A 24,963-nucleotide genomic window follows, 5' to 3' on the forward strand; every position below is an offset into this window, starting at 1 on the left:
TAATACGATTAAATATGATAAAAATCTTTAGAATTGTGGAAATCAGTAAACTGCTTTGTCTTACTAAACATTTTGTACTTTGTTAGTAATTTAACAGCTGCATGCATTATGCATGTCTGTACGTGTGGACTATTTCAAGTATCATGTTTTCGTGTATCGCAAATAAAGATAATAAAATATCCAATTTCCCCAAATTTATTCGCAGTTTTGCAATAATCTTTGCTTGGCGGCAATGAATCTCAGACTTCGTGCATGTTGTATGGTTTGCAGCTCTCAAAGATCTTCGTTTTATTCGTAAAATGACTCTTCGTTATCAGATGAAGATGGGCGAACTTTATCCTCAGGTAAATTACCTTTTACATGTGAGATAACGATAAATAATTTACTATGATTTATGAAAGTACACATGCATGCCTATGTAAAGCATTTACTGAGCTCATAGACCTTCACGTGCTCACACGCTGTGAAATCGTTCAATTGTGGGAAAAATACTCAGCATGCATGTTGAATTTTGCAAACCGAAAGAGGTTTAATAAAAGTCCGAGAGCGGAATAATAGTCAGATTAAATTAATTTTAAATAAATAAATTTTTGAGAGAAATGTGTTTTGTGCTCACTATTAAGTCAAATTGCTCAATAACTCCGAACTCTTTCCACTAACCTTCACTGCATGTAACATGACTATTTTAACGTCATATAGATATTGATTTCCTTAAGATTTATTTTCAATTTTAACGATGAATTCAACATCCTTTTCATCAAAAACTGCATGATTATCGCCCTAAGATGTTAATCTAATATAAAACGACATCACCAGTGATAGTCAAGACTTGCAATTAGATGAACATTGTGTAGGTTTCGCGTAATAATGTATGTATAATATTAAATATGACAAAGATTTTTAGAATATTAGAACTTCATAGACAGATACATTGTTGCGCGTAATACACTATTCAAGTTTGCTTTACAACGGGCGAAAAATGTCAAACTGTAACAAAATAGTGAATTGATGAGTTAAATAACTTTTGGCTCCAAGCAACACTTTTTAAAATAATGTGATGATGGCCGTATGCTGATTCAGTATCACTATATGGGGACTGTATTTTTCAACGAATTTATCGAATTTAATGAACACGTAAACAAAAGCTCCCGCACCGAGTTAAATGAAAAATGTTTTCTGATAAAGTTTGCAAACAACTAAAAATGCAAATACAAGCAAGTACGGTGCAATCAATCTTAACGTGCCAGGTGTTGCGAACAGGTGCAACAAAGATCAACAAAATCAAATCATTCAAACAAAAAAAACAAACAAGAACAGAAACGCATAATTTGATTCATTTCTATAACAAGTATCTTTACTTTTTGTTCAAATTTTCTTCAAATACGGAAATAGTTTATCCGTCAGATGTTGGTATTCATACATATGTACTCCTCTTAACTCACAAAGATTTTACAATTATTTAAAAAATTAATCATAAAAAGTACTATGGATGAGAGAAAGCTTTCATTTTACTTAGGTTTTGGTCATGTTTATATGATGCTTACATAAATGATTGCCCGAGCAATAGGTACCAGCTAGACAACATTTGCCGTTATTACAGCATACTGCTGGTCGAAATCCACAGCAATAAAAGCGTAGTGGTTCTCTTGGATATCTACAACACGTTTCTCCATCTCTGCAAAAATGTGTCTGATGGCCTACCCATCCACAAATTGGTCCTCTCCTCCACTAAAAGAGATTTAGGGCCTGTTCATGTTCATATTAAGGCCTATTGAACTTGAAACTATTACCTGTACTAACAAGTATTGAATGACACAAAACATAGTAATTAAAAATGATTGCAGGATTTAGTTTAAAACACGCATTGTACAGCTTTTTAGTCTTAATTTATATCTGTTAGACTTAAACAATATTTTAGTGAAGTTTGGTTTGTGTCGTTGTACAAATATATAACAATGTTTTTGCAAGTAACTAAATCATTTACACCCTGTCCACAACTAAAAATGAAGTGAATTTGAGATTGTTTTGTATAAATTGCACTCATTGATCTAACGATTAAAAGCAAATATATAAAAGATTTGGAAATATCAACTTTCCAAACACACATTAGTATCCTCTGAAGACCAAACTATTCTTACATAAGCTAGATTTTGGAAAAATATGGGAAGAACACCAACCTCAGTTGGTTTTGTCTCCGAAATTGAATTTATCATTTGCTCCATTTTGCCAGATTTATAATAAACCATCAGAATTAAGAGAATGTAGAGTGTCTTCATCGCTAAAACAAAATGAATAAATGTATATCCTACTTAATAGGTGTATACACTGCATGCAAACGGACACATTTCACTGTAAAATCAATTCTAGAAAACGAAGTTGTTGTAAATAAAATGATAATTACTGTCCGTAAGTTTAACAAGCAATATTTTATCAAATTTGATAAGTCATATCTATGTTGTCCACATTCGAACTTCAGGTAGCAATATCTGACTTAAGTTTCCTATTTTTGTTTGCCATGTAAGAATTGTAAGTGTACTTGACTATGGTAGGAAATATCCGCGTATTCTTTTTTCTAAGAATATTCCTCCTTTAAAGCTCTGGTGCTTTGAACTGGTACTGTAAGATTGAGTGATGCATATGCCTCTGTTGTATCACACAATGTAATTTTTTTTAGTGATCTTACAGTTACACACATGATTGTATGTGTGCTCTGTCTTAATATCACATGCTTTTACATTGCAAGTTTTATGTCATGTGTACAGATGATGTTCAAATTTCTCATTATTAAGGTTTTACTTCATTTTCAATGAAAGTATGCACATCATATATATGATAAACACTTTTTAGAAATATAAAGTTTCATAAATCGCTGCAACTGCATTAAGGCGCGTTATAGAAATTAAAAAAATTTAATACGTAATGCGATCAAATATGATAAAGATATTGAGAATGGCAGAAATTAGCAAACTGCTGTGTCTTTTTACGCACTTTGTACTTTGTAGTAATCTGACAGCTGCATATATCACGCATGTCTGTATGAGTAAACTGTTTCATATCTCGTGATTTTAAATCGCAAATAAAAATTATATCTAAATGCCACATTATTTACTTTTTTCTTCATTTTCAATAATAGGTATATTTCACCCCAGACTCGTGTGTGTAGTCAATCATTGTTTACTCCGCGAGAGAATCTTGAAACAATACACACGCGTGTATAGGGTAAAATCTCGCGTGTTTGGAGCAAAATCATAGCTTTAAAAAATTAGTAAGGCATGTAGCGCTACATGTATTTTAGCTCGATGCCTATTATGTATACAAATATTTAGCTGTGTAAATCATAATACGATTAAAAATGATAAAAATCTTTAGAATTGTGGAAATCAGTAAACTGCTGTGTCTTACTAAACATTTTGCACTTTGTTAGTCATTTGACAGCTGCATGCATTATGCATGTCTGTACGTGTGAACTATTTCAAGTATCATGTTTCCGTGTATCGCAAATAAAGATAATAAAATATCCAATTTCCCCAAATTTATTCGCAGTTTTGCAATAATCTTTGCTTGGCGGCAATGAATCTCAGACTTCGTGCATGTTGTATGGTTTGAAGTTTTCAAAGATCTTCGTTTTATTCGTAAAATGACTCTTCGTTATCAGATGAAGATGGGCGAACTTTATCCCCAGGTAAATTAACTTTTACATGTGAGATAACAATAAATAATTTACTATGATTTATGAAAGTACACATGCATGCCTATGTAAAGCATTTACTGAGCTCATAGACCTTCACGTGCGCACACGCTGTGAAATCGTTCAATTGTGGAAAAAATACTCAGCATGCATGTTGAATTTTTGCAAACCGAATAAGGTTTAATAAAAGTCCGAGAGCGGAATAATAGTCAGATTAAATTAATTTTAAATAAATAAATTTTTGAGAGAAATGTGTTTTGTGCTCACTATTAAGTCAAATTGCTCAGAAACTCCGAACTCTTTCCACTAACCTTCACTGCATGTAACATGACTATTTTAACGTCATAAAGATAATTGAACTCCTTAAGACTTATTTTAAATTTTAACTATGAATTCAATATCCTTTTCATCAAAAACTGCATGATTATCGCCCTAATATGTTAATCTAATATAAAACGACATCACCAGTGATAGTCAAGACTTGCAATTAGATGAACATTGTGTAGGTTTCGCGTAATAATGTATGTATAATATTAAATATGACAAAGATCTTTAGAATATTAGAACTTCATAGACAGATACATTGTTGCAATTAGATGAACATTGTGTAGGTTTCGCGTAATAATGTATGTATAATATTAAATATGACAAAGATCTTTAGAATATTAGAACTGTATAGACAGATACATTGTTGCAGTTAGATGAACATTGCGTAGGTTTCGCGTAATAATGTATGTATAATATTAAATATGACAAATATCTTTAGAATATTAGAACTTCATTGACAGATACATTGTTGCAATTAGATGAACATTGTGTAGGTTTCGCGTAATAATGTATGTATAATATTAAATATGATAAAGATCTTTAGAATATTAGAACTTCATAGACAGATACATTGTTACAATTAGATGAACGTTGTGTAGGTTTCGCGTAATAATGTATGTATAATATTAAATATGACAAAGATCTTTAGAATATTAGAACTTTATAGACAGATACATTGTTGCGCGTGAAACACTATTCAAGTTTGCTTTACAACGGACGAAAAACGTCGAACTGTTAACAAAATATTGAATTGATGAGTTAAATAACTTTTGGCTCCAAGCAACACTTTTTAAAATGATGTGATGATTGCCATGTTCTAAAACTCCTCTTAGCTTTCGATATGCTGATTCAGTATCACTATATAGGGACTGTATTTTTCAACGAATTTATCGTATTTAATGAACACGTAAACAAAAGCTCCCGCACCGAGATAAATGAAAAATGTTTTCTGATAAAGTTTGCAAACAACTAAAAATGCAAATGCAAGCAAGTACGGTGCAATCAATCTTAACGTGCCAGGTGTTGCAAACAGGTGCAACAAAGATCAACAGAATCAAATCATTCAAACAAAGAAAACAAACAAGAACAGAAACGCATAATTTGATTCATTTCTATAACAAGTATTTTTATTTTTTATTCAAATTTTCTTCAAATACGGAAATAGTTTTATCCATCAGATGTTGGTATTCAAACATATGTACTCCTCATAACTCACAAGATTTTACAATTATTTAAAAATTTAATCATAAAAAGTACTATGGCTGAGAAAAAGCTTTCATTTTACGTAGGTTTTGGTCATGTTTATAGGATGGCTACATAAATCATCGCCCACGCAATAGGTACCAGCTGGACAACAGTTGCCGTTATTACAGCATACTGCTGGTCGCATAGGACAGCAATAAAAGCGTTCTGGTCTTCTTGGAATAAATGTACAACACTTTTGTCCATTTCTGCAATATATTTTCTGACGGTTTACCCATCCACAAAGTGGTCCTTTCCTCCACTAAAAGAGATTTAGGGCCTGTTCATGTTCATATTAAGGCCTATTGAACTTGAAACCATTACCTGTACTAACAAGTATTGAATGACACAAAACATAGTAATTAAAAATGATTGCAGGATTTAGTTTAAAACACGCATTGTACAGCTTTTTAGTCTTAATTTATATCTGTTAAACTTAAACAATGTTTTAGTGAAGTTTGGTTTGTGTCGTTGTATAAATATATAACAATGTTTTTGCAAGTAACTAAATCATTTACACCCTGTCCACAACTAAAACAGAAGCGAATTTGAGATTGTTTTTTATAAATTGCACTCATTGATCTAATGATTGAAAAGCAAATAAAAAAAGATTTGAAAATATCAACTTTCCAAACACACATTAGTATCCTCTGAAGACCAAACTATTCTTACATAAGCTAGATTTTGGCAAAATATAGCTAGAACACCAACCTCAGTTGGTTTTGTCTCCGAAATTGAATTTATCATTTGCTCCATTTTGCCAGATTTATAATAAACCATCAGAATCAAGAGAATACAGAGTGTCTTCATCGCTAAAACAAAATGAATAAATGTATATCCTACTTAATAGGTGTATACACTGCATGCAAACGGACACATTTCACTGTAAAATCAATTCTAGAAAACGAAGTTGTTGTAAATAAAATGATAATTACTGTCCGTAAGTTTAACAATCAATATTTTATCAAATTTGATAAGTCATATTTATGTTGTCGACATTCGAACTTTCAGGTAGCAATATCTGACTTAAGTTTCCTATTTTTGTTTGCCATGTGTAATAAATATAATTGTACCTGACTATGGTCTAAAATATCCTCGTATTCTTTATTCTTAGGCCTCCTTTAAAGCTCTGATGCTCTGAACTGGTGTTGCTATTTAAGAAGACTGGATCATATGAAGCTCAAGCAACATGGATATGAACAACGACCTTCTACTCTCGTGACATCAGATGATTACGAAATGTGTATAAATGCTCAGCGGGGATGTTTGAAGTGAGACAGATATGATTGATGCAGTGAGTGATGTATATAACTGTTGTATCACACAATGTAACTTTTTATAGTGATCTTACAGTTACACACATGATTGTATGTGTGAGCTGTCTTAATATCACATGCTTTTACATTGCAAGTTTTATGTCTTGTGTACAGATGATGTTCAAATTTATCATTAAGGTTTTACTTCATTTTCAATGAAAGTATGCACATCATTTATATGATAAACACTTTTTAGAAATATAAAGTTTCATAAATCGCTGCAACTGCATTAAGGCGCGTTATAGAAATTAAAGAAATTTGATACGTAATACGATTGAATATAATAAAGATATTGAGAATGGAAGAAAGTAGCAAACTGCTGTGTGTTTTTACGCACTTTGTACTTTGTTAGTAACCTGACAGCTGCATGCATCACGCATGGCTGAATGAGTGAACTGTTTCATATCTCATGATTTCGAATTGCAAATAAAAATTATATCTAAATACCACATTATTTAAGTTTTTGTTCTTTTTCAATGTTGGAAAGCACATTTTTTGTATGATAAAGATATCTAGAAATATATAGTTTTATAATCTGCTGAGACTGCATTAACGCGCATTTTTTTGATAAAATTCAGGAAACATTTTTCATGAACAATGAGTTTATTCCTACTTTTTGTTCAATTCTTTATTTGACTTTATTAGTGACTTTTTGTACAAGTATTTGGCCATGTAACTTTTTAAAGTCTGTAGACAGCGAAATTCACAATAAATACCCTTTAATTCTCGTGACATCGCATGTTTACGAAATACATACTTTATAATTGCTCGTGCAGCTGGAATGTTTGAGCACATACAAATACGTGAACATTTTCAATGAATTTTTTTGTACAAAAAAAAAAATGACATTACATGAAAAAATTTCTTAATTCTGATTGGTTAAGAGCAGTTTAATTTTCTTGTAAATGCCAGTGTAAAAATTTGAAACACCAGAGTAATTTATTTTTGAAAAATGCCATCCTCATTCGTTAGTAAAACAAAGACGTGATCTAAGATACAACAAAATAAAACATTTCAAAAGCAAGCGATAAATGTTAAATTACTGTAAACAAAGCAATTACAATAGCTTGCGTAAGGTTTCGAAGATTTTCTTTGGCGAACGAGTTCACAGCGGACTTGTGCAAAATCATGCTATCGTGCAGTTGCACTCGAAACCATCTTATTACCACTGAACTGTAATACATGGAACGCTACCTGAAGCAAATACTTGAAGCCAAATCTTACATTAGTCATGCGAGATTTTACCCCAGACACGCGTGTGTATTGTTTCAAGATTCTCTCACAGAGTGAACAATGACTACACACACGTGTCTGGGGTAAAATCACGGCTTTAAAAAATTATTAGGGCAGGTAGCGCTCCATATATTTTAGCTCGATGGCTATTATGTATACAAATATTTAGCTGTGTAAATCATAATACGATTAAATATGATAAAAATCTTTCGAATTGTGGAAATCAGTAAACTGCTGTGTCTTACTAAACATTTTGTATTTTGTTAGTAAATTGACAGCTGCATGCATTATGCATGTCTGTACGTGTGAACTATTTCAAGTATCATGTTTTCGTGTATCGCAAATAAAGATAATAATATATCCAATTTCCCAAATTTTATTAGCAGTTTTGCGATAAGTTTTGGCTTATCGGCAAAGAATCCAAGACTTCTTGCATGTTTTTTGTTTGCAAACTACAAAAATGCATTTACAAGCAAGTATAGTGCAATCAATCCCAAAGTGCCAGGTGTTGCAAGCAGGCGCAGCAAAGACCAACAAATTTAAACCATTTAAACAAAGAAAACAAACAAAAACAGAAACGCATAATTTGATTCATTTCTATAACAAGTATCTTCACTTTTTATTTAAACTTTCTTCAAATACGTAAGTAGCTACATTCATCAGATGTTGGTGTTCATACATATGTACTTCAAACAACTCACAACATTTTACAATTAGTTAGAAATTAAATCATAAAATTTGATATGAACAACAAAAGGCTTTCATTTGTCGTAGTTTTTGGTCGTGTTATCTTGATGAAACAAAGATAAGGGTCATGGCAAATTTCACCAGGTCGACAGCAGTTGCCGTTATAACAAAATACTCCACGTGGAAGAGGGCAACTATAAAAAACGACGTGGTATTCTTGCAATAAATTCACAACATGTTTCTTGGTTATCGCATTCAAATCTTTGATGATTTACCCATCCACAAAAATTGTTTTCCCATACACTAGAAGAGATTTAGGGCATGTTTATAGAAGACAAGCAAGCCCGCTCAAGTTGTGCTAGCTAGTTTGCTGGGCAAATTTGTATTTGCATTCATATGAGGTGGTCTGGACTGGCTGAAATGTTCTATTTAATTTCTGCCAACAAATGGTGTATTTCGCGGAAAAATTAAAATGTGTTTAGACTCACACATTACAGCAATAAGATTGCTGTCATTGAGTTGTACCGACTATTTCAGTAGCATTACATGAAGTTTTCAAATTTATTCTTCAACTGCATATTGTTGTTTTGAAGTTTTTGCCATATTGAAGAAAACTAGAAGCGAGACCGGCTTCCTTCAAGAAAATACTGTATTTTACCCACAATCTACAAGAAAGCATAATAATTTTGTCGCATAACACGCGAGTCTGATATCTTGTGTCATGCCTGTTTAAAAAATTTAATTTGAAACAAAGTACATTAGACAAATTTCCGTTGTGATGTCAATGCACTATTAGATACAATCTTTTTTACGCAGGCAGTCATGCAAACAATAAAAATGGTCTATTTTTAATTTCAAGGGCCAAAAATTCAAAAAGTTATTCTTTACAAACTAAAATATATATTGCAAAAGCTATAAAGTAGCCTGAGCTATCTATAAATAGCAGAAATAGAAAAACTTTTTTTGATTTAAAATTTGATAGAAAAGATCATGGCAAATCAGTTTTATTCAGTCATGCTAGAACAGAAATATGTTGTAAATTGTCATGTTATGTTATGTAGAGTGTGACTGTGTCATATTTTTGATACTAAGATAACGGATATTATGTTTATGTAAAATGTTAAGTCATATATTACTAGACAAATAGGAAAATACGTATATAGTTATTAAACTGTGGTTTCAGTGGAAATCCTATACGTAAATTTAAAATACTTAGGAACACTTTTTCTACCCAATGTGGCATTGCGGTAGGATATAGGTAATGACGGTACTCTATGAACGGAATGGCGTAGTTGCAAGTCATGCAAACGCCCAAAAAACATATCCTAATAATTATAATATAAATAAGAGCTTGCAAGCGTTGGTTCGGGGTTCGGAAAAGTTGTAGTTGTTGATGTATGAACTGGTCATACAAATTTGATGAACTATAGTTGTATTGCAGAAGGCAATAAATTTCAAAACGCAGTTCTAGGATTGACGGTTGTCCGTAATCTTAACGAGATCAAATTTAATCATTCCGTATCGCGAAGAACCAACGCTTGGAACAAAAAATCGTGCACAACACTGTAAATATCTTATTGAAGTGTCAAAATTATATATTCAAAATACAGTCCCATCGTTAGTGTGAAGTTTTAGAACAGTGAACCAGCACTTCGCGCAGATTGTGCGAAACAATACTCCTGATATAAAAACACATCTGTAAAGTATTTAGTCAAAGGTTTTTAATGTCCACGTTGTTTGACTTTCCTGCGCTTTACTGGCCACCACCTTTCATTTTTCAATGAAATTTTAAATTTAAAAGCTCTGAATCAAAATACGTTTTTTCCGCTATTTAAAGACGCTTCAAACTTGATATTACATTGACTATTTATAATCTTTTCATAATGAAATAATGATTTAGCTTGCTATATTTTGCTAAAATTCATAGCTTCAAAGCGCCGTCTTAAACCAGCAGTTACTTTTTTTCTTCTGAGAGTGGTAAAATTAATTCAAAATACCTGTATAGGCCAACAATAAACTTTTTGAGCTATTTCGTTAAAAGGACCCAAACACTAGATCAAATATTCAAAACGTCGGAGCCAATTCTACCTCTCCATCTCCCGCCATAAACGTGGACAAATTGTTAGGAAGATTAGTAACATTTTGTAATTTATAAATCAAAGACATAAATAACTATGATCACATTTGTTTGTGTACGCACTATTGTGCTGCACATCAAAAAGATGAATAACAACAACGACTTGTATGTTTGTAAATGTAGATCGTCCAGGTTAGTATAGTCCTGAGAAGGACTGTTTTTGTTGTTGTTGACTGACGTTTTAACAACCTTAGCGGTAGTCGTCTTCAGAGTCAAATGAGGAGTAAACGTCAGGTTAGCCGAATTTGTTATCTGGTTCTTACGTCATTGTATTGTGTGTACAGGAAATGTGTATTGTCATTGTGGATTAGTGTGAAGTGAAATATTTTATTTTTAGTTGCGATGTGTGATTTAGGTGTGACATATTTAGTTGTAATGTGTGGGTGTCAATTGTGTATTGTCATTGTGAATTAGTTTGAAGTGTAGTGTTTTTAGTTGATCGTTTGTTTGTATTGTGAATAAGTCGTTTGTAAGGTGCCGGTAATTGCTGTGATCTGTACAGGGGGGTTTGTTCCAAGTTATATAACATATAATGATACTCCCGGGTTCAAACCATTTAACTTTAACAACGACTTGGTCAATCTTAAGAACCTTAAAGATAAAGCATTATCGAAAAAAAATGGAAAATATTATGACAAATAACCTGCACGGATGGACAGTTTTCTAATCGTCAATGACTTACAAGCCTGTTATCTTATAAACAATGATATTAAGTACTAATTAATAAAAGTACATGTATCACCGTCAAAAAAACGTCATATGACAGTCATATCAATCTCAAGAACGTTTATTTTGTATTTAAAAGAACTCGTCTTGAACAGCGAGTTTTGACGCTAAAATAGGTACATAATGGAAAGAAAAAAACAAAAATATTTATAGCTTTTTTTGCGCTTTCTAGGTGTTTAAACTCGTTGAAGCTTCTTTGCCTCACAAACAGCCAAAGTGGTCTAATAATATGGAGGCGATATGGCCCTGATAGCGAGCTAGCCCAATCGATTTCAAGGGATTAAAAGATACCAAAATTTCAAGTTAGAAATTGCAACTGTTTGCAAATTGCTACACAGTCATTCCGTTGTAATTCTCAAATTAGGGCAAATTGGTTATTTTAATTTTAAATGTTTTGCCTCGTTGTCGAATCAGAATATAGTGAAATTGCTTTGAAATCAATTGTATGAATAACCATTGCATTAAAATTAATAGCACAACAAGAAAATGATTTAAGATAAAGATCAGAATGGTAGAATTAGCAAACTTCTGTGTCTTGTTATACACTGTACTTTTACTTCACACTTTTACAGTAATGTGATACCATAAGAACTATTGAGCAAAAAGTTTTTCAAATTTCATTAATCTTCTAAAGATACCGCATGCCTTACTAGTGAGGTTTACTAGTGCTCATTTTCAATCTTAGTAAGTTCATCGTTGTAAACCTCATAAAAATGATAAAGATCTTTAGAATGGTAGAAATTGGTCAACTGCTGCATTGTCTTGTAATGCGCTTTGTATTTTGTTAGTAATATGACAGCTGCATATATCATGCATGTCTGTATTAGTAAAATGTGTCATAAGGAAAATAGCTCATGGCTTCATATGTTTGCCTTGTATACCTACTGCCTACTTTGTTTTTAATCCTTGTTTGGAAGAAATACGTCAAACGTAGACAAAATCTGATTTCGATTTTGAAAACAAAACTAGCTACATTTTACGAATTTTTAGGAAAAATGTCTAAAAAATAAATTTCTTTTAGTAGTCAGTGCAAATCAAGAATACAAGATGATCCCAAAAAGTAGCTACCGTCTTTTAAAATGCGTTCTTTAGTTATAAGCCTGCGTTTTCACTGTGGTAGATATAGGGTGGGTCAAAATTAATTATAAAAGCCCATTTTAAATTTAAAAGTATTTTCTAACGACGCGATTGGTTAGTGTCAGTTATGCGTTCGGCCCTATCACGAATATATTTAGGCGCTGCAGCATAAAATATATTTTAGTATTCGTAGTTCACAACGAATAGTTTTTATATCGTATCACACAAAATTCTTTAAAAGTTTTTTGAAACACAACAAATTCATTCAAAAATAAACTGTTGATAATTATTTTTACGAACTTGCAACCTTCACTGTAAACATAAAATGTGATAATAAAATTTACGTTAAAGATATGGATTCTTTATTCATCAAATCTCAATAAGTTATCAAAGTTTTACGTTTAATTTACAAAATAAACCTTGAAATAAACATAAGTATGTACATCTCCAAATCATAATATAGTATATAGACAATTCTAAGAAAAACAATTTTCAAATTATTGGTTCCAAAATTTTTCTAATACCCGACATCACATATGACTGACAACAATCATGAACCAGATATTAACTGCGATCAAATTCATCGAGATCATCAACGTCATCCTCCGACTGATTCAGTCCCAGCATTAGAATCAACCGCTTGGCTTCGTTGCGTTTCCAAGAACTCCAGTCTTCTTGTAACAAATCAATTAACTTCTCTTCAATATTTTCCATACGTAGAACAGATATGTGATTTTCATAATTCTCGTTGATTAACACGACAAGACATGCGACTGCACCACAACGTATCAGCGGTATTTCCGATTCAAGTAGGCTGTAAATGGCATCAAGTAGACCGTAGGATCATGCTGTATTTTGATTATCAATGCTACACATACAAATTTCGCTAATGGTGTATAAAATTTGTATCTTCATAGCATCTGGCGCTTCATCATCTTGGAGCATGCGTGCAAACTCTATGAGATGATTTGCAGCCAACCTGGCGACAGCAGGTCCACCTAACCATGCTATATGACCAATATCACGAACAGCGTTGATCCGTTCTTCAACGCTGGTAGACATTACCATTCTCTTACCAACAATTAGTATGTCACGTTTATAGTAATTATCGTCAATAATGGCACCAATATCATCTTGAAGTTGCTCATCTGTTGACTGTTTTTTACCGTATCTTCTTGACAACAAAGTATGCCATAAATAAGAGATGAAACCATTCACATTGCCGAGACATCCTCGAACTATACTCATATTTCTAAACTTTCCCAGAGTCGGGCTAGACTACCTCCTTTTACAACTACAACCTTGACAGATGATAAGACTTCTATTCAATGTTTCTCCAGAAAACGCCGACAATTTTAAAAGACAATAACCGTCAAAATTGTCAAACGTCAAGAATATCGAGCGGACGCAACGTTATACGTGTTTAAACGTTCAAAACAATTGGCAATTTGAAAAAATCACTCAATTGTGACGTCATTTGGTAAATTAAGATGGCCGCCATACGATTGTAACGTCATCAAATAATAAAGTTTACTTTCAGAGGTGAAAGTTAACGATACTTTCAGACATTTTAAATTTTCAATCCAAAGAATCAGTTGCTAAAATCTTAGACAAGAATATGTAAAATTGCATTTGGTACCAGTCCCACTTCCTCTAAGGTTTGCATTACGTCATCATATACCATATTTGGAAATGACGTTTTGATACGGTACCCATCATGCAGTTCGGGTCTGACAAGATAAAAGAAAGTCTACATGAAGTATGGTGAACCAGTGCCCTCAAGGATTAAGTTATGTCTGCATATGTTAAAAGAAATTGTTTTGATGCATAAAAAGATCCAACAAGTCGCGTTAAACTTGTGCAAAATAAAACAATTGAATAGTATAACCTTTCTTTGTTGATAAAATAGCGAACTTTGTCAATCGTGTCTGTGAATTTCATTTTTAAAATATACGTCTAAAGAAAAGATTGGATGAAGTATAAATTTTTGTTTATGAATTTTTTTGCTGACAAGATCATAATTGATAAATAAACGTAATTTTGGCATACGAAAAATAATATAAACCGAACCTCGATACAGACCCTTTTTTCGGTATATAGAATGATAGAAATACTGTAACTACCTCATCACCTCTTTCTGATTTGATACGTAAAGTCGTGACATTGTTGCGGGCAGATTCAGGTCGTCCACCCATATTTTCAGCCCTGAAAGAAGGCAAAACGATATAAGTGCATTTTGTTTTAAGTTCACAGGATACCAGAAGGATATTTAGGCACAAACCACGACGTTAATAGGATACCAACTTTTAAAATTCATTTTGCCGTCCATGCTTCAACTAAATACTTTCTCATTTCCCATGTATTCGTACCTTGTTTTGATCTCTTGAACAACTTCACACGAACTTCGTTTTTGGTAGAAAGATTGGAGGGCCCCTAAGTTAAGGTAGCACAAATTGTATTATTACTTGGTTTGATATAATATCAGTTAAAGAAACCGCAATATCATGATTTAAGAACGATTTAAGATAGCTAAATAAACCAAAATTATTAGTATTACAGAACAATAGCAAATGGAAATCATCTACTTGAATTTTTGTTAAATCACTATGCGTCAATGATTCACCACACAAAAACAAAATGTAAATACCCCCCCTCGCCCAAAGATCGATTTTCGTTGGAATCCTACAATTGTCATTTTCATTGTATTTGGAGGGGAGGGGGGGGGAGGGGTAAGTGACCACGTGTACGTTGAAATTTTGTAGTTCTATTGACGACAACAAACATAATTTTTTCAGTGTTTATTATCAATAGATATTTATCATAATACATCGAACCTTCAGAGTTTCTTCGACACCATATCTTACATCGATAATTTTACCATTCTTGATCAAAGACGGAGGTAAACGACCAAGGAAATTTTCAACATTCTCTACACAAGAAATCTTTATGATCAAGTTTCAACACGGAGTACCCCAACATTTTGGTTGGAATACCTTTATTATTTCCATCTATATGCAGTGAACATATTTTATTTCTAGAAGATTGTGTTTGAGCATCAGCCGCAATATTCTGACCACCGACATCATTTAGAGTTTGACCAGAGCCAGGAAACAAGAGCTCCGTTCGTCTGTCTTTGTACTCCACATCTCTTCTATCGATAACCTAATGACGTCATAATTATGACATCATTCAATAAAGCACGTGACAGCTGAATGATAAAGGTAACGTTTCATATGACTCACCTTAATGTTAACGCCATCTGGGTATTTGTCTTGAAGTTCAGACGGAAAATAACCATCCATCAAGTCATTGATACAACGCTGAAAATGAGAAACTTATTAACCAAAATATATTCCCCCCTGATATGACTAAAAATGATATCAATTTCAGGAGGGGTCTATAATTCAATTATTAACAACGCCCACATGCATTTTGTAAATTTTTGATTTTTAGAAAAGAAATTTTATAAGCTTATCTGACGAATTTTGGTTACGTCAAAACAAATAACTGCAGCTCATTTTTGGAATCATTTATAAAATAAGGAATGAATTAGTAAAAAAGGTTATTACAAGTTGACTAAAAATTTCAGCTTCCTAAAACAAAAATAATTTTCCAATGATATTGAGCTTGTAATGCAAGATGCCGATATATCAACATTTACGATGTGAACGATTGATCCAAATCCAACCGGGCCAAGCAGGACATGAGCATATATGGTCACATATTCAAAATATCAATTTTTTTAAATGTTACACTATTGACTAATGAATCTGTTCGACTTGTGGTGTAGGACTTTGCCTTCTTTTTATAGTTTCTTGACAAATCTCCAGTTTTCTTGCTGCTTCGATTACGTCTAGTGCTTAGAATTCTATCCGAGACGGCGGCTGCTTCTTCCATTTCGTGTTCATTATCCGTTACATCGCATATCCCAATGATTTCTGTCGTTTATTTCGTCTAGATCTTCATCTTACTCTCGAGTTGTTCAGCGATGACATTGCATCTTTCCATGTCTACTTCAGTGGAATCCAGAAGCTCGAGTGCTTCTTTTACAAGCCTTGTACACACGCCACGATAACCGCCTCTTTTGGCGCGAAGTCGTTCAATATTATCCTTTGACATTTCTTTGGTTTTCGAATGAAGTTGTTTTAGAAAACCGTCGTATACTCCATTTGCCCCACGTTGGGCGCCATTTAATGATCGTTCGAAAATACTCTCACAAATCTTTTTGACCAAATAAAAGAGTCTTGGCCTTCGATATGTATATTTTTACTGAAGTATGATGACATGTTTTTCTATTGTGCATTTATAATTATTAGTCTGATCTTTCTTATGTTAGTAAACTGACAGATGCATGCATCACGCATGTCTGTATGAGTGAACTGTTTCATATGTCATGATTTTAAATCGCAAATAAAAATTATATCTAAATACCACATTATTTACTTTTTTCTTCATTTTCAATAATAGGTGTATTTCACCCCAGACTCGTGTGTGTAGTCAATCATTGTTCACTCCGCGAGAGAATCTTGAAACAATACACACGCGTGTATAGGGTAAAATCTCGCGTGTTTGGGGCAAAATCATAGCTTTAAAAGATTAGTAAGGCATGTAGCGCTCCATGTATTTTAGCTCGATGGCTATTATCTATACAAATATTTAGCTGTCTAAATCATAATACGATTAAATATGATAAAAACCTTTAGAATTGTGGAAATCAGTAAACTGCTTTGTCTTACTAAACATTTTGTACTTTGTTAGTCATTTGACAGCTGCATGCATTATGCATGTCTGTACGTGTGAACTATTTCAAGTATCATGTTTTCGTGTATCGCAAGTAAAGATAATAAAATATCCAATTTCCCCAAATTTATTCGCAGTTTTGCAATAATCTTTGCTTGGCGGCAATGAATCTCAGACTTCGTGCATGTTGTATGGTTTGCAGCTCTCAAAGATCTTCGTTTTATTCGTAAAATGACTCTTCGTTAACAGATGAAGATGGGCGAACTTTATCCCCATGTAAATTACCTTTTACATGTGAGATAACGTTAAATAATTTACTATGATTTATGAAAGTAAACATGCATGCCTATGTAAAGCATTTACTGAGCTCATAGACCTTCACGTGCTCACACGCTGTGAAATCGTTCAATTGCGGGAAAAATACTCAGAATGCATGTTGAATTTTTGCAAACCTAATGAGGTTTAATAAAGTCTGAGAGCAGAATAATAGTCAGATTAAATTAATTTCAAATAAATAAATTTTTGAGAGAAATGTGTTTTGTGTTCACTATTAAGTCAAATTGCTCAGTAACTCTGAACTCTTTCCTCTAACCTTCACTGCATGTAACATGACTATTTTAACGTCATATAGATATTGAACTCCTTAAAACTTATGTCAAATTTTAACGATGAATTCAATATCCTTTTCATCAAAAACTGCATGATTATCGCCCTAAGATGTTAATCTAATATAAAACGACATCACCAGTGATAGTCAAGACTTGCGATTAGATGAACATTGTGTAGGTCTGCGTAATAATGTATGTATAATATTAAATATGACAAAGATCTTTAGAATATAGAACTTCAGACAGATACATTGTTGCAATTAGATGATCATTGTGTAGGTTTCAAGTGTAATAATGTATAATATTAAATATGACAAAGGTCTTTAGAATATTAGAACTTCATAGACAGATACATTGTTGCGCGTGATACACTATTCAAGTTTGCTTTACAACGGGCGAAAAATGTCAAACTGTTAACAAAATATTGAATTGATGAGTTAAATAACTTTTGGCTCCAAGCAACACTTTTTAAAATGATGTGATGATGGCCATGTTCTAAAACTCCTCTTTGCTTTCCATATGCTGATTCAGTATCACTATATAGGGACTGTATTTTTCAACGAATTTATCGAATTTAATGAACACGTAAACAAAAGCTCCCGCACCGAGTTAAATGAAAATGTTTTCTGATAAAGTTTGCAAACAACTAAAAATGCAAATGCAAGCAAGTACGGTGCAATCAATCTTAACGTGCCAGGTGTTGCAAACAGGTGCAACAAAGATCAACAAAATCAAATCATTCAAACAAAAAAAACAAACAAGAACAGAAACGCATAATTTGATTCATTTCTATAAATAAGTATTTTAGTTTTATTCAAATTTTCTTCAAATACGGAAATAGTTTTATCCATCAGATGTTGGTATTCATACATATGTACTCCTCACAACTCACAAGATTTTACAATTATTTAAAAATTAATCATAAAAAGTACTATGGATGAGAGAAAGCTTTCATTTTACGTAGGTTTTGGTCATGTTTAAATGATGCCCACATAAATGATTGCCCAAGCAATAGGTACCAGCTGGACAACAGTTGCCGTCATGACAGCATACTGCTGGTCGTATAGGACAGCAATAAAAGCGTCGTGGTCTTCTTGGAATAAATGTACAACACGTTTGTCCAGTTCTGCAACGATAGTCTTGATGGTTTACATATGCACAAAGTGCTCCTCTCCTCCACTAAAAGAGATTTAGGGCCTGTTCATGTTCATATTAAGGCCTATTGCACTTGAAACCATTACCTGTACTAACAAGTATTGAATGACACAAAACATAGTAATTAAAAATGATTGAAGGATTTAGTTTAAAACACGCATTGTACAGCTTTTTAGTCTTAATTTATATCTGTTAGACTTAAATAATGTTTTAGTGAAGTTTGGTTTGTGTCGTTGTATAAATATATAACAATGTTTTTGCAAGTAACTAAATCATTTACACCCTGTTCACAACTATAACAGAAGTGAATTTGACATTGTTTTGTATAAATTGCACTCATTGATCTAATGATTAAAAAGCAAATAAATAAAAGATTTGAAAATATCAACTTTCCAAACACACATTAGTATCCTCTGAAGTCGGAACTATTCTTACATAAGCTAGATTTGGGCAAAATATAGCAAGAACACCAACCTCAGTTGGTTTTGTCTCTGAAATTGAATTTATCATTTGCTCCATTTTGCCAGATTTATAACAAACCATCAGAATCAAAAGAATGCAGAATGTCTTCATCGCTAAAACAAAATGAATTAATGTATATCCTACTTAGTAGGTGTATACACTGCATGCAAACGGACACATTTCACTGTAAAATCAATTCTAGAAAACGAAGTTGTTGTAAATAGAATAATAATTACTGTCCGTAAGTTTAACAATCAATATTTTATCAAATTTGATAAGTCATATTTATGTTGTCTACATTCGAACTTTCAGGTAGCAATATCTGGCTTAAGTTTCCTATTTTTGTTTGCCATGTAAGAATTGTAAGTGTACTTGACTATGGTAGAAAATATCCTCGTATTCTTTTTTCGAAGAAAATTCCTCCTTTAAAGCTCTGGTGCTTTGAACTGGTACTGTAGGATTGCTGTTATTTATGAAGACTGGATCATATGATGCGCAAATTCCATGGATATGAGTGATGCATATGACTGTGTTGTATCACACAATGTAATTTTTTATAGTGATCTTACAGTTACACACATGATTGTATGTGTGATCTGTCTTAATATCACATGCTTTTACATTGCAAGTTTTATGTCATGTGTACAGATGATGCTCAAATTTCTCATTATTAAGGTTTTACTTCATTTTCAATGAAAGTATGCACATCTTTTATATGATAAACACTTTTTAGAAACATAAAATTTCATAAATCACTGCAACTACATTAAGGCGCGTTATAGAAAGTAAAGAAATTTGATACGTAATGCGATCAAATATGATAAAGATAGTGAGAATAGCAGAAATTAGCAAACTGCTGTGTCTTTTTACGCACTTTGTACTTTGTTAGTAATCTGACAGCTGCATGCATCACGCATGGCTGAATGAGTGAACTGTTTCATATCTCATGATTTCATATCCCAAATAAAAATTATATCTAAATACCACATTATTTACTTTTTTCTTCATTTTCAATAATAGGTATATTTGGCCCCAGACTCGTGTGTGTAGTCAATCATTGTTTACTCCGCGAGAGAATTTCGAAACAATACACACGCGTGTATAGGGTAAAATCTCGCGTGTTTGGAGCAAAATCATAGCTTTAAAAAATTAGTAAGGCATGTAGCGCTACATGTATTTTAGCTCGATGGCTATTATGTATAGAAATATTTAGCTGTGTAAACCATAATATGATTAAATATGATAAATATCTTTAGAATTGTGGACATCAGTAAACTGCTGTGTCTTTCTAAACATTTTGTACTTTGTTAGTAATATGACAGCTGCATGCATTATGCAAGTCTGTACGTTGAACTATTTCAAGTATCATGTTTTCGTGTATCGCAAATAAAGATAATAAAATATCCAATTCCCCCAACTTCATTCACAGTTTTGCAATAACCTTTGCTTGGCGCCAATGAATCTCAGACTTCGTGCATGTTGTTTGGTTTGCAGCTCTCAAAGATCTTCGTTTTATTCGTAAAATGACTCTTCGTTATCAGATGAAGATGGGCGAACTTTGTCCCCTGGTAAATTAACTTTTACATGTAAGACAACAATAAATAATTTACTATGACTTATGAAAGTACACATGCATGCCTATGTAAAGCATTTACTGAGCTCATAGACCTTCACGTGCTCACACGCTGTGAAATCGTTCAATTGTGGAAAAAATACTCAGCATGCATGTTGAATTTTTGCAAACCGAATAAGGTTTAATAAAAGTCCGAGAGCGGAATAATAGTCGGATTAAATTAATTTTAAATAAATAAATTTTTGAGAGAAATGTGTTTTGTGCTCACTATTAAGTCAAATTGCTCAGTAACTCCGAACTCTTTCCACTAACCTTTACTGCATGTAACATGACTATTTTAACGTCATATAGATAATTGAACTCCTTAAGACTTATTTTAAATTTTAACGATGAATTCAATATTCTTTTCATCAAAAACTGCATGATTATCGCCCTAAGATGTTAATCTAATATAAAACGACATCACCAGTGATAGTCAAGACTTGCGATTAGATGAACATTGTGTAGGTTTCGCGTAATAATGTATGTATAATATTAAATATGACAAAGATCTTTAGAATATTAGAACTTCATAGACAGATACATTGTTGCAATTAGATGAACATTGTGTAGGTTTCGCGTAATAATGTATGTATAATATTAAATATGACAAGGATCTTTAGAATATTAGAACTTCATACACAGATACATTGTTGCGCGTGATACGCTATTCAAGTTTGCTTTACAACGGACGAAAAATGTCAAACTGTAAACAAAATAGTGAATTGATGAGTTAAAAAGCTTTTTGCTCCAAGCAACACTTTTTAAAATGATGTGATGATGGCCATGTTCTAAAACTCCTCTTAGCTTTCCCTATGCTGATTCAGTATCACTATATAGGGACTGTATTTTTCAACGAATTTATCGAATTTAATGAACACGTAAACAAAAGCTCCCGCACCGAGTTAAATGAAAAATGTTTTCTGATAAAGTTTGCAAACAACTAAAAATGCAAATGCAAGCAAGTACGGTGCAATCAATCTTAACCTGCCAGGTGTTGCAAACAGGTGCAACAAAGATCAACAAAATCAAATCATTCAAACAAAGAAAACAAACAAGAACAGAAACGCATAATTTGATTCATTTCTATAACAAGTATTTTTATTTTTTATTCAAATTTTCTTCAAATACGGAAATAGTTTTATCCATCAGATGTTGGTATTCATACATATGTACTCCTCATAACTCACAAGATTTTACAATTATTTAAAAAATTAATCATAAAAAGTACTATGGATGAGAGAAAGCTTTCATTTTACTTAGGTTTTGGTCATGTTTACAGGATGCCTACATAAATGATTGCCCACGCAAAAGGAACCATATGGACAACAGTTGCCGTTATGACAGCATACTGCTGGTCGAAACCCACAGCAATAAAAGCGTCGTGGTATTCTTGGAATAAATGTACAACACGATTCGTGATATCTGCAATGAAATCGCTGTTGATTTACCCATCCACAAAATGGTCCTTTCCTCCACTAAAAGAGATTTAGGGCCTGTTAATGTTCATATTAAGGCCTATTGCACTTGAAACCATTACCTGTACTAACAAGTATTGAATGACACAAAACATAGTAATTAAAAATGATTGAAGGATTTAGTTTAAAACACGCATTGTACAGCTTTTTAGTCTTAATTTATATCTGTTAGACTTAAATAATGTTTTAGTGAAGTTTGGTTTGTGTCGTTGTATAAATATATAACAATGTTTTTGCAAGTAACTAAATCATTTACACCCTGTCCTCAACTAAAACAGAAGTGAATTTGAGATTGTTTTGTATAAATTGCACTCATTGATCTAATGATTAAAAAGCAAATAAATAAAAGATTTGAAAATATCAACTTTCCAAACACATATTAGTATCCTCTGAAGACCGAACTATTCTTACATAAGCTAGATTTGGGCAAAATATGGCAAGAACATCAACCTCAGTTGGTTTTGTCTCCGAAATTGAATTTATCATTTGCTCCATTTTGCCAGATTTATAATAAACCACCAGAATCAAGAGAACGTAGAGTGTCTTCATCGCTAAAACAAAATGAATAAATGTATATCCTACTTAATAGGTGTATACACTGCATGCAAACGGACACATTTCACTGTAAAATCAATTCTAGAAAACGAAGTTGTTGTAAATAAAATGATAATTACTGTCCGTAAGTTTAACAAGCAATATTTTATCAAATTTGATAAGTCATATTTATGTTGTCCACATTCGAACTTCAGGTAGCAATATCTGACTTAAGTTTCCTATTTTTGTTTGCCTTGTAAGAATTGTAAGTGTACCTGACTATGGTAGAAAATTTCCTCGTATTCTTTATTCTAAGAATATTCCTCCTTTAAAGCTCTGGTGCTTTGAACTGGTACTGTAAGATTGAGTGATGCATATGCCTCTGTTGTATCACACAATGTAATTTTTTATAGTGATCTTACAGTTACACACATGATTGTATGTGTGCTCTGTCTTAATATCACATGCTTTTACATTGCAAGTTTTATGTCATGTGTACAGATGATGTTCAAATTTCTCATTATTAAGGTTTTACTTCATTTTCAATGAAAGTATGCACATCATATATATGATAAACACTTTTTAGAAATATAAAGTTTTATAAATCGCTGCAACTGCATTAAGGCGCGTTATAGAAATTAAAAAAATTTAATACGTAATGCGATCAAATACGATAAAGATATTGAGAATGGTAGAAATTAGCAAACTGCTGTCTTTTTTCGCACTTTGTATTTTGTTAGTAACCTGACAGCTGCATGCATCACGCATGGCTGAATGAGTGAACTGTTTCATATCTCATGATTTCGAATTGCAAATAAAAATTATATCTAAATACCATATTATTTATTTTTTCTTCATTTTTAATAATAGATAGCACATTTTTTGAATGATAAAGATATTTAGAAATATAAAGTTTTATAAACCGCTGAGACTGCATTAACGCGCATTTTTTTGATAGAATTCAGAGAAATGTATTTCACGAACAATGAGCTTATTCTTATTTTTTGTTCACTCTTGATTTGACATTATTAGTGACTCTTTTGTGTAAGTATTTAACCATGTAACTCTTTATAAATTGTCGACAGCGAAATTCATAATAATGACCTTCAATTCTCGTGACATTGCATGTTTACGATATGCCTACTGTAACATCGTTGCTTTTGAAGAAAACTTGATCATATGAAGCTCAAACGACATGGATATGTGTGATGCAATGTGCGATACTGCAACTCTGCTTATACAGCAAGAATGTTTGAACACATACAAATCCAAGGACATTTGGAATGAAATTTTTGTACCAGAAAATGACAATACATGAAAAATTTCTCAAATCTGATTTGTTAAGAGCAGTGCAATTTATCGTAAATACCAGCGCAAAAATGCGAAAAACTAGTGCAAAAATTCGAAACACCGGTGAACTTTATTTTTGAAAAATGCGCTCCTGATTGGTTTGTCAAACAAAGACGTGTCTGAGAAACAATAAAAATAAAATATTTCAAAGGCGAGAAAGGTTAAATTATTGTAAACAAACCAATTACAAAAGCTTGCGTAAGTTTTCGTAGATTTTCTTTGGCGAACGAGTTTACGGCGGACTTGTGCAAAATCATGCTATTGTACAGTTGCACTCGAAACCATCTTATTACCAGTGAACTGAAATACATGGAACGCTACCTGAAGCAAATAATTGAAGCCAAATCTAACATTAGTCATGCGAGATTTTACCTCAGATATGCTTGTGTATTGTTTCAAGAGTGAACATTGACTATACACAATGTGTCTCTGGTAAAATCACGGCTTCAAAAAATTATTAGGTTTTTCTATTGCAGGTAGCACTCCATGTATTTATTTTAGTTCAATGGTTATTACCTATGCAAATATTTAGCTGTGTAACTCTTGTAAAACTAAAGGTGGCAAAATTATTAACAACGACCTTCTACTCTC

The 24,963-nt window shown here is 32.5% G+C and overlaps 1 protein-coding gene and 3 long non-coding RNA genes across 5 annotated transcripts; all 4 read right to left on the minus strand.

The window, feature by feature from the left end:
- Positions 1 to 1,316: 1,316 nt before the first annotated feature.
- On the minus strand, positions 1,317 to 2,651 carry LOC124442783. The gene is made up of 3 exons (XR_006947355.1): positions 2,537 to 2,651; positions 2,178 to 2,278; positions 1,317 to 1,728 (listed from the first exon to the last, which is right to left on the minus strand). It is a non-coding gene; the product is annotated as an uncharacterized LOC124442783 (long non-coding RNA).
- Positions 2,652 to 5,115: 2,464 nt separating this feature from the next.
- Positions 5,116 to 6,451, minus strand: LOC124442782. The gene is made up of 3 exons (XR_006947354.1): positions 6,331 to 6,451; positions 5,969 to 6,069; positions 5,116 to 5,519 (listed from the first exon to the last, which is right to left on the minus strand). It is a non-coding gene; the product is annotated as an uncharacterized LOC124442782 (long non-coding RNA).
- A 7,259-nt stretch (positions 6,452 to 13,710) lies between these two features.
- LOC124441534 (UBX domain-containing protein 11-like) lies at positions 13,711 to 16,330 on the minus strand. The gene is made up of 8 exons (XM_046992012.1): positions 16,232 to 16,330; positions 15,676 to 15,753; positions 15,427 to 15,595; positions 15,261 to 15,362; positions 14,803 to 14,866; positions 14,557 to 14,638; positions 14,322 to 14,389; positions 13,711 to 14,163 (listed from the first exon to the last, which is right to left on the minus strand). The coding sequence occupies exons 1-8, from the start codon at positions 16,328 to 16,330 to the stop codon at positions 14,040 to 14,042; spliced, it is 786 nt and encodes a 261-aa protein (XP_046847968.1). The 3' UTR covers positions 13,711 to 14,039.
- Positions 16,331 to 18,589: 2,259 nt separating this feature from the next.
- Positions 18,590 to 23,435, minus strand: LOC124441823. Of its 2 annotated transcripts, none has more exons than XR_006947004.1 (3): positions 23,298 to 23,433; positions 22,939 to 23,039; positions 18,590 to 18,960 (listed from the first exon to the last, which is right to left on the minus strand). It is a non-coding gene; the product is annotated as an uncharacterized LOC124441823 (long non-coding RNA). The 2 variants fall into 2 exon arrangements; XR_006947005.1 differs by lacking the exon at positions 18,590 to 18,960 and adding an exon at positions 22,085 to 22,488 and having other exon boundaries at positions 23,298 to 23,435.
- Positions 23,436 to 24,963: the final 1,528 nt, after the last annotated feature.

Source organism: Xenia sp. Carnegie-2017, unplaced genomic scaffold (genome assembly GCF_021976095.1).
Source record: "Xenia sp. Carnegie-2017 unplaced genomic scaffold, XeniaSp_v1 HiC_scaffold_20, whole genome shotgun sequence".
Taxonomy (NCBI): Eukaryota; Metazoa; Cnidaria; class Anthozoa; order Malacalcyonacea; family Xeniidae; genus Xenia; species Xenia sp. Carnegie-2017.

Excerpts from the sequence above, each read along its gene's own strand:
- LOC124441534 (XM_046992012.1), bottom strand. The coding sequence starts at position 16,330 with ATGGAAGAAGCAGCCGCCGTCTCGGATAGAATTCTAAGCACTAGACGT. Across the intron at positions 15,596-15,675 it reads CAGATGGCGTTAACATTAAG|GTTATCGATAGAAGAGATGT; the intron begins GTGAGTCATATG and ends TGACGTCATTAG. Across the intron at positions 14,639-14,802 it reads GTTCAAGAGATCAAAACAAG|GGCTGAAAATATGGGTGGAC; the intron begins GTACGAATACAT and ends GCCTTCTTTCAG.